A 10006-nucleotide genomic window follows, 5' to 3' on the forward strand; every position below is an offset into this window, starting at 1 on the left:
ATATTAAAAATTTATTAATTTAGATTAAATCTAGTACAGTTCAACATTGATGAGAATCAAAGTCAGTGGCGGATTTACACTTGGACCCGGGGGGGCCATGGCCCCCCCAGTCCATGTGTAAAGTTTACTAATATTAGTTATAAACTTATAATATTAATTATGAGTAATAATATTATTAGTAAATATTAATTAAATATTTTGGTGGAAAAACATGTACGAGTTCCTAACTTTGCAAGAGGCGGCAGCGTCGTTGCAGCGGCTCCTCTGACCTCTCTCCGGTGTTGTTGAACCAATGATCGTCGGATGTTAGACGTCGAGCGGTGGAGGTCTAGTGCGACGAGAACATTCTCAAGCCCTATTTGAGAGAAAGGTACAATTTTCTTCTACTCCTTGCTATATAGTTCTTAGGGTTTTGAAATTCTTAAATCTGAGAAGGGAGAAAGAAAAAAAAAACTATTTTTTTGATGTTTCCATGTTCTGATGTTCATTTCTAGTTTCCTACCACACTATGAATGTTAGCTGTTAGCACAAATTCATACCTTTATTTATGAATGAGGCAAACCTGCAAGGCAAGAAGAACATACATACAAGGGACAGGGGAGATAAATACCCAAAGTTCAAAGACCAAGATTCCATAAATTTTGTGAGAAAAAAATCTTAATATAATAATATTACTATCACATGGTCCCCTTGTCCTACTATTTAACTGCCGTGGGCCCTGAAGCAACCTATAGATTCATCCTTGCAGTTCTTTCTCAAAAACAAAATTATCTAAACTTCACAATTTTATTAGATTCCTTATTTTATTTGCTTTTCTCTTTTGTGCTGCATTCTTTGATTTTGTTTGGCTTTCTCCCATTAAAATGATTAATTTTAGATATTTTAATCAAATCTTGTGATTTTAGAAATTAAACTACCTAAATGGCTAAATAGTTGAAATTAGAATGGTTGATTTAATATTTGATGAAATAATAAAAAGCATGATGTTTTTTTTTTTGATGATTTGTTATTATTCACTAACTTAATGTTTTATTTAATAGTGTTGTTATTAATTATTATTCACTTATTTGAAATAACATGAGTTTTCATTGTCAAAGGCTTCATATACTTCAAATGGGAAAATCTGTTACAATTGATAAGTTTTTTCAAAGAAAGAGAGCAAATGAACATGATCCAGCTACTCCTATAACTCCATCAACAAGATCAAATAACAATGATCTTCCATCTGAAATCCCCCCTAAAAGATTCAAACATGCAGAAATAGAAGAGGTTGATCTCCATTCTTTAGAGCGTGATCCAGGATTGCGTCGACAAATTTGGGAATATCATCCTAACCAACGAGAGGAGATTCGTCGAGCTTATTTGAATCTGAAGGCATATCAACCTATTCTTCGAGAATATCCATTAAATAAAAATATTAAGCACCCTCGAAGATTTCAGTCTGCTTGGTATGAACAATTTCCTTGGTTGGAGTATTCACCAGCTAAAGATAAGGCATATTGTTTTTCATGTTTTATCTTCAACAAGCCATCAGGATGCTCAAATCAAACTGCATTTACTGTTGATGGATTTGATAATTGGAAGAAAGTTCGAAATGGAAAAGCTTGTGCTTTCCTAGGCCATATAGGGAAAGATAATGTATCTTCACCCCATCGTAATGCTGAAAAGGCATGTGAGGATTTGATGAACCAACCACAACATATATCAAGGAGATTCGACAATTTTAATGATGAACAAGTCGCAGCTAATCGTCTTCGGTTAAAAGCTCATATACATGTGGTATTGTTGCTTGCACTTCAAGGAATTCCGTTTAGGGGCCATGATGAGAAATCTAGTTCATCTAATCGTGGCAATTTTCTTGAATTTTTGGATGTGCTAACTATGTATAATGACGAACTTTCAAAAGCAATTGCGAAAGCTCCAAAAAATGCCAAGTATACAAGTCATGATATTCAGAAACAAATACTTCATGTGATTTCCATGAGAGTGAAAAATGTAATTCGTGAAGAAATTGGAGTTGCCAAGTATTGCATAATTGTCGATGAATCTCGAGATGAATCAAAAAGAGAGCAAATGTCTATAGTATTGAGATTTGTTGATACTAATGGATTCATTCAAGAACGTTTTTTTGGGCTTGTTCATGTATCTGATACTACGGCTTTAACTTTAAAGAATGCCATATATTCTACTTTGGCTCACTATAATTTGGATGTTCAAAATATTAGAGGTCAAGGTTATGATGGTGCTAGTAATATGAGGGGTGAGTTTAATGGATTGCAAGCTTTGATTATAAAAGATTGTAGAGGTGCTTATTATGTTCATTGCTTTGCTCATCGGTTACAATTGGCTTTAGTTGCAGCATCAAAAAATGTGACACCTATTCATCAATTTTTTGATAGATTAACTTTTATAGTTAATATTGTTGGTTCTTCATGTAAGCGTAATGATGAATTGAAGAATGCTCATGCGGATGACATTGCACATTTGATTGCAATAAATGAACTCGAGACAGGGCGTGGACTTAATCAAATAGGTACTTTACAACGAGCTGCTGATACACGCTGGAGTTCTCATTTGAGATCATTGAAAGGCCTAATTAAGATGTTTAGTGCATCGTGTACGGTATTGCTCAAGGTTATGGATGATGGGCTTCCTTCTCAACGAGCAGATGCAACATCTGTTTATGATGAAATGACTTCTTTTGATTTTGTATTCATCTTGCATCTTATGAATGAGATTATGGGGATCACAGATATTCTTTGTCAGGCTTTACAAAGTAAGTCTCAGGATATTATAAATGCAATGGAGCTGGTATTATCTACTAAGAATTTACTTCAACATATGCGAGATAACAAATGGAATGATTTGCTTGCAAAAGTGAAATCTTTTTGTGAACTTCGAAATATTGATATTCCTGATTTCAATGCTTCATATATTGATAGACGAGGACGAGCCCGCGTTCGTCAAGACAATTTCACCATTGAGCATCATTATCAGGTAGACCTCTTTTATGCTTCTATAGATTCACAGTTGCAAGAAATTAATGGGCGCTTTAGTGATGATGCTATGGAATTGCTCATTCTTAGTAATGCCTTAAATCCTCAAAATGCGATGGAGTCTTTCAAAATTGAGGATATTTGTAAATTAGTAGAAAAGTTTTATGCCCAAGATTTTACAAGAGATGAAAAAGAGCAATTGGAGATGCAATTAAAGCATTATGAGCATAATGTAGTCAAAGGACCCGACTATAAAAATCTTTCAACCATTTCAGAATTATGTCAATGGTTGGTGAAGACTAACAAATCTGTTACATACAACCTCATTTTTAGAGTGATTATACTTGTGCTTACTCTTCCGGTTTCCACTGCTACTACAGAACGATCATTTTCTGCAATGAATATTGTGAAAACAAGACTTCGGAGCAAAATGGAGGATACTTTTCTCTCGGATGCATTAATGGTATATATTGAGAGAGAAATTGCTAGAGATATAAGCATAGAAGATATCATTGAAGACTTCGAAAATTTAAAAGAACGTCGAATTCCTTTTAGTTAGAGGATTGTATTTGATACTTAATTGAATGTACATTAAGTCTATGGTTTGATCTTTGACTATGAGACTAATTTACAATTAGTTTTATGTCATTTCATCTATTTGAAAAAAAATCTACTGCTCTGTAAATTCAGCAAGTTTGTAGGTATGTTGGAAGTAGTTAATTCCTATTCGTTACTGCTCTGTACAATCTGGTGGAGAGTTTGGCTGTGGTGTAAAATCTTGGATTCCTATTTGCTCCCTATCCGTCTATAAAATCTGTTGCTTTGGGAAATCTGCCGCTCCTATTTGCTGCTGCTTTGTAAATTAAATTTAGCAAGTTCTAAAAAAAATCTGCTTCAAAAGTTCTTATTGGAGGTTTGATAAAATACATTTTAGAATATCTTATTGCCTTGCTATTGATTTTCTGTTACACAACTTATGACGGTCTTGTTACTTTATAGGTTTTTCATTTGGCACTGAGGATTGAGTTTAAAAGAAGCATTTACAAATTATGAAGTTGTTGATGGTAAGCCGTGATTGTTTTTCTGATTTCTTTTTAATATTTGCAGTACATTATACTCACTGGTATTTATGCAACTAGAGTCATTATTGATATGGAAAGTGGAAGGTCCAGACTCTAGAGGGTTTGGTTTTATGACTTTTACATGCAGTGAAGAAGCTTCAGTTGCTATATGTGGCATGGATGGGAAGGTAAACATGTTTTTCTATTCTTTTTGTTTATTTTAGATAATGTTAATAGAATATGTAGATGTTGTGGCATCATTCATTTTAAAAAAATATGAAAGTGATGGGCACTTTATGGGATGCATAGTACAAATTAGTAATCTAATGGTATGGAGTTTCATATAGACACAGTGATTATATTATGCTATGTTAGATTTCTTAACTAAGGACTATAAATACTAATTTAGTCATTTTTTTTCTTTTTTAATCATTCAAGTGTTTAAGATTGTGCTTAGATCCTTGATAAGTGCCTTCGGAGAGTTTCTGAGTTCGAAAGAGTAGATAATTTTTATTATATGGCCCCCTCAAATGTAAAATCTTAGATCCGCCCCTGATCAAAGATGACATAATGTAACTCCTCGTAGAGCGACAAAATTTAAGATAAATCATAGACGTCCCCAATCATAACCTATTTATGAAGTTTTTAGTTTTTGGTCTATTGGTTTCTGATGAGGATATAGATTCACTGATTACAAATTAACGTGATATATATTATTCATTTATTTAATATTGATGACTTAATTTATTGCATGACTATCTAAAAGTTCACCCAAATGGTATATATGAAAATGTATCTGTCAATAATGTACTCATCATGGAGTAACCTCAACATATGGCTGCCAATCTCAAATGACAAATTTTAATGGGTAAGTGCATTAAATTTATACACTGCAATAAATGTGATTTTTTTGTAGTGCATAATGATACGAAACACATATTACACGCTGCATAATTGTAAATTGTTAAAAGTCATAAAACATCGATAGTATGTATTGTGCGTTATGATTAAGGGTACGTTTGATTCGGAATTATTCTTAATAATCTTGGTTATCCATTTAAGGTTATCAACAAAAATCTTGTTTGGTTTAGGTATTCGATGATTCCCAAGTAATGTTTCATGCCCGACACGTCAGCAAAAGGATCATGCAGCCCGGAATCAGAAAACCTCAGAAAACTAAGGTTTTTGTTGATTCCGGGGTTAACGAATTTTTTTTACTAAAAATACCCTTCGATAAGAAAAAACATGAAAAAAAAAGAAAAAATGTAAAATAATATTAAAAAATGTAAAAAAATAAAAAAATATTTTAAAAAACTTAAAATTTTATTTTTTTTTTAAATAAATAATTTTAAAAAAAATAAAAATTTTAAAAATAAAAAATAAAAATTTTAAAAATGTTAAAAAAGTTTAAAAAATTTAAAAAAAAAGTAAAAAAAATTATAAAAATTTAAAAAAAAATTAAAATTTTAAAAAAAATTAAAAATTAAAAAAATAAATAAAAATTAAAATTTAAAAATATAAAAAAATAAAAAAATATAAATATAAATAATATAAAAATATAAAAAACATTAAAAAATAAAAAACACATGAAAAAGTAAAAAAATATACGGGAAAAAGAAAAGTAAAAAAACATTAAAAAATAAATAAAATAATAATAATAATAATAATAATATTATTATTATTATGTATAGTTGGTTTTGTAACTGATGGTAATACGGTAAAATATTAAACTTGGGTATTCATTAAAACCTTCAAACACACAAATTTTTGTTACATTACCTAAGTTGAACCAAATAACATTTGGTTATGTTTTATTTCCTATAACCTTGGTTATGTGATTACCTGGTAATCACATAACCAAGGTTATACATGATGACTTGAACCAAACGCACCCTACAATTAAGATTATTTGCAGCGTACGGTATGCGTTACGATTAAGATAATTCGCAGTAGGCGGCCTGTTGCGATTAAGAAAATTTGCACCGTGCGACACACTGCGATTAAGATAATTCACAACGCGCGGTGCGTTGTGATTAAGACAATTCGCAGCGCACGGGCACTATGATTAATACTATTCGTAGTGCGCGGCGTGCTACGATTAAGACTATTCACAGTGTGTGGCACGTGCTGCAGTTAAGAGCAATCACACATAAATCATAATACCACATACAATTATAATATCATATACAAATTATAATACCACACACAAATTATAATACTATGTACACAATTATAAAACTAAAAAATCAAACAGTTATAATATCACATTCAACAATGAATATCACCCAAGTAAAACAATCCAATCTAGAAATAAAAAATTTATTTAGTAACTTAATTTTTAGTAACATAATTTCTTTCCTTACAAAAAGAGTATATTCACTTGGTCCTTACTGTCACCTTCAAACTCAAGTGTAATTCCAGCGTAGAGAAAAGCTCCCAAACTCTGACCAGCAATTTCAAATAGCTTAATATGGATTGAATTTGTAGGCAACCCTTCCAGTTTATAAAGTTTAGAGACCTCATGGCTAAGCATGGTACCAACATCATGGTTTAAATTACAAATTGATGCCCCAATATAAATAGGCAAGCAGCTTTTGATGAAGAGATAACCTTCTGATCCAATACCATGTCCAGTCCATGATCTTGCTTCTGAATATAATGGTATCAAAACATAGTCGGCATGCCCTTTTACAACACCACTGGCAATTACACCAACACCAACCTCAGAGACTAGCTTAATATTGATTCTGACACCAGGATTTGAATTCTACAAAAAAAAACAAGAGGAATTTTTGACAACTTGTCAGAGATATATAAATTGGAAACTCTTCGTGCTAGTGAATAAAGATTCAAAGAACACTTACAATGCTTCTTTTGTTATTTTTTAATAACAATAGGTTCTTATTGAAAGGAGCTAGAAAAGGGACAAGTAATGCAGATTAAATACCTTAAGGTCGAAAATATGTTGCGCAAGATCTTCAATCGAGTATATATCATGGTGTGGTGCAGGATTAATAAGACCAACACCACTAGTAGGATTTCTTATGACAGCAATATCACTAATAACTTTATGTCCTGGAAGTTCACCTCCCTCGCCTGGGTTGGCTCCCTACACAGCAAGATAAGTTCATAAAAACAAAAGGTAAATATGGCCTCACCAAATTGGAAAGGTATGATCATCATTACAGATACAAAGACATAATTAGTGCTCTATGGCTCCATATCCATCTGTCAATGAACAGAGATTCATAAATAGTAGGAACTTACATGTATCCGAGGGAAAGCAAATTTTTGGGAATTCTACTTTTTCAAAGAAAGCTAGTAGGCCAGAACACGCTACTAATTTGTTGCTCAGGTCAGGGCATCCTAACAAATTAAAATTGTGAGCTTAGATTCAAATAAAATAATGTGGTCCTTTGTTTGGTACATCTCATATTGAGATTTGGGAGCTAATTCATTAAAATTCACGACTTAATCCTCAAAAACAAGACAAAAATCATAATAAAGAAATCATTTTTTTCCTACTCATCTCTACTATGTTAATTGCTACTCAGAATATCGTATTAGTTTCCCTGTATAAAAATTTTGTACAAGTCCCGAACCTTCCCTAACAACCTATTGAGTTCTTTAGAAATTAAATTTGGAATCGCAAACAGAACTTAACATTATTGATTCCAAATTTAACTTATCTGTTCTTAGAGGTTTAGACTTGGATCCCAAACAATGCTTAACATTATTAATCCAAATCCACTCATGTTACAAATTTTATTAAATATTTATTTCAGGATCAGCTTCCAGGTTAAACATGGCGAGACACTAGGCCTTCTTGGTTATGGGAGCATCCACCACTTCTTAGACAAAGCCTTTTAACGAAATTCAATATTTAATCTCCTTATAGTAACCCTAGGTTTAACCATTAAGAACAATCAGATCACAAGATCGAAAAAACAAAAGGAACACAAAATCGAATCATAAATTCGAAACCTAGAATCGTTAGTCTCTTGTGTTTGATATTTCAAAATTCATACAAAGAAAACTAGTATGATGCGAAATAAGACAACTAGTTATACCTTTCTTTGTAGCTTATAGAGCTCACGATCTTCTATTGTATTCCTCTTCTTATCTTGGACGTTGTGTGGGTGACGATCTACCAAGACGAGACTCCACCAAAACCTTCTTCTTCCTACCAAGTTTCGGCCACCAACAATCTCCTAGAGATGAAGAACTTCGGCCACCAACCAAGCTCCAAGGAATGCTAAGAAACAATGCCTCCTATCTCTCCTTCTTCCTCTAACAAGATCCGACCACCTTGAACTCCTTGAGATGAGATGCCGCCGGCCAAAGAAGAAGAAAAAGAAAAGGAGGAGAGGATGAGGGACTGCCACACCAAGGAAGAGAGGAGAGGAAATAATCGATATGTTGTTGTGAGGTGAGGCACCTCTACCCTCTCTTTTATATTCCTTGGTCTTGGCAAATAAGGAAAGTTTTGTAATTAAAACTTCCTTATATTCCTTGCCAATGTATCAAAAGGAAAATTTAATCAAAAATTTCCTTTTAATCCTCTAATGGACGGCCACTTCATTGTCCTCCAAATAAGGAAAGCTTTAATAAAAAATTAAAACTTCCTAATTTGTTTCCGGAAATTTTTAAAATAAAATTTCTATTTTAAAAATTCCCTTCATGGTTGGTTATAAAATGAAACTTTTATAAATTAAAATCTCTCTATTAAAACATGTGGATGATTATAAAAAGGAAAGTTTTCTCTAAAATCAAAATCTTCCTTTTAACTACAAATAAGGAAAGATATCAAATCTTTCTCTTAATCCTTTGTAGAAACTATAAAAGGAAAGATTTATAATTTTTAAAACTCTCTTTTAAAACCATGAGGATGGTTACAAAAAGGAAAGTTTTATCAAAAATTAAAATCTTCCTTTTAACTACAAATAAGGAAAGATATCAAATATTTCTCTTAATCTTTTGTAGACACTTATAAAAGGAAAGATTTAATTTTAAAACTCTCTTTTAAATCATGACTTTCACATAAGAAAAGATTTTAAAAAATAAAATCCCGTTTATTTTATTGTGGCCGGCTACCTAAGCTTGGGTTCAAGCTAGGGCCGACCACCTACTTGACCCATCTAACCTTGGTTTGGCCGGCCCTAGCTTGGGCTCCAAGCTAGGCTTGGCCGGCCACCTTAAGGTGGGTAAGAAGGTGGGTATGGTTGGGTATAAGACTTTATAAATAAGAGGCTACGACAGGGACCGAGAGGAGGAATTGGTTTTGGTCTCCCGATGAACTTGACCTTCCCGTGTTCACCCTAAACACCCAGCTCGAGTTCATCAATAATAACTCATACCACTAAAGAGTTATTATTGAACTACTACACCTATCCCATATTACTATATGGGCTCCTTCTTATTATGAGTGTGTTAATCTCTCTGTGTTTAAGATATCGAATGTCCACTAATTAAATGAGTTACTGACAACTTACTTAATTAATATCTAGCTCCAAGAGTAGTACCACTCAACCTTATTGTCATGTCAGACTAAGTCCACCTACAGGGTTTACATGACAATCCTTATGACCTCCTCTTGGGGACATCATCAACCTAGATTCCTAGGACATAGTTTCCTTCTATAATCAACAACACACACTATAAGTAATATTATTTTCCAACTTATCGGGCCTATTGATTTATTGAGCTAAATCACACCCTTTGATAAATTAAAGAAATAAATACTAAATATATGTACTAGTTATTATATCAGGATTAAGAGCACACACGTCCATAATAACAAAGGTCTTATTCTTTTATGCAGTCAGTATAAAAAGAAACTACCTTAAATGGTCCTGCTCAATACGCTCAGAGTGTATTAGTGTAATTTTATAGTCAAGATACACTAATACCAAATTGCACTATGACTATTCCAATGGTTTGTTCCTATCC

General features: G+C 32.6%; 1 protein-coding gene across 1 annotated transcript; it reads left to right on the forward strand.

Annotated features, from left to right (window-relative positions):
- Positions 1–1113: 1113 nt before the first annotated feature.
- On the forward strand, positions 1114–3555 carry LOC121986590 (zinc finger MYM-type protein 1-like). The gene has a single exon (XM_042540550.1). The coding sequence runs from the start codon at positions 1114–1116 to the stop codon at positions 3553–3555; it is 2442 nt and encodes an 813-aa protein (XP_042396484.1).
- Positions 3556–10006: the final 6451 nt, after the last annotated feature.

Source organism: Zingiber officinale, chromosome 5B (assembly GCF_018446385.1).
Source record: "Zingiber officinale cultivar Zhangliang chromosome 5B, Zo_v1.1, whole genome shotgun sequence".
In the NCBI taxonomy this organism is placed as follows: domain Eukaryota; kingdom Viridiplantae; phylum Streptophyta; class Magnoliopsida; order Zingiberales; family Zingiberaceae; genus Zingiber; species Zingiber officinale.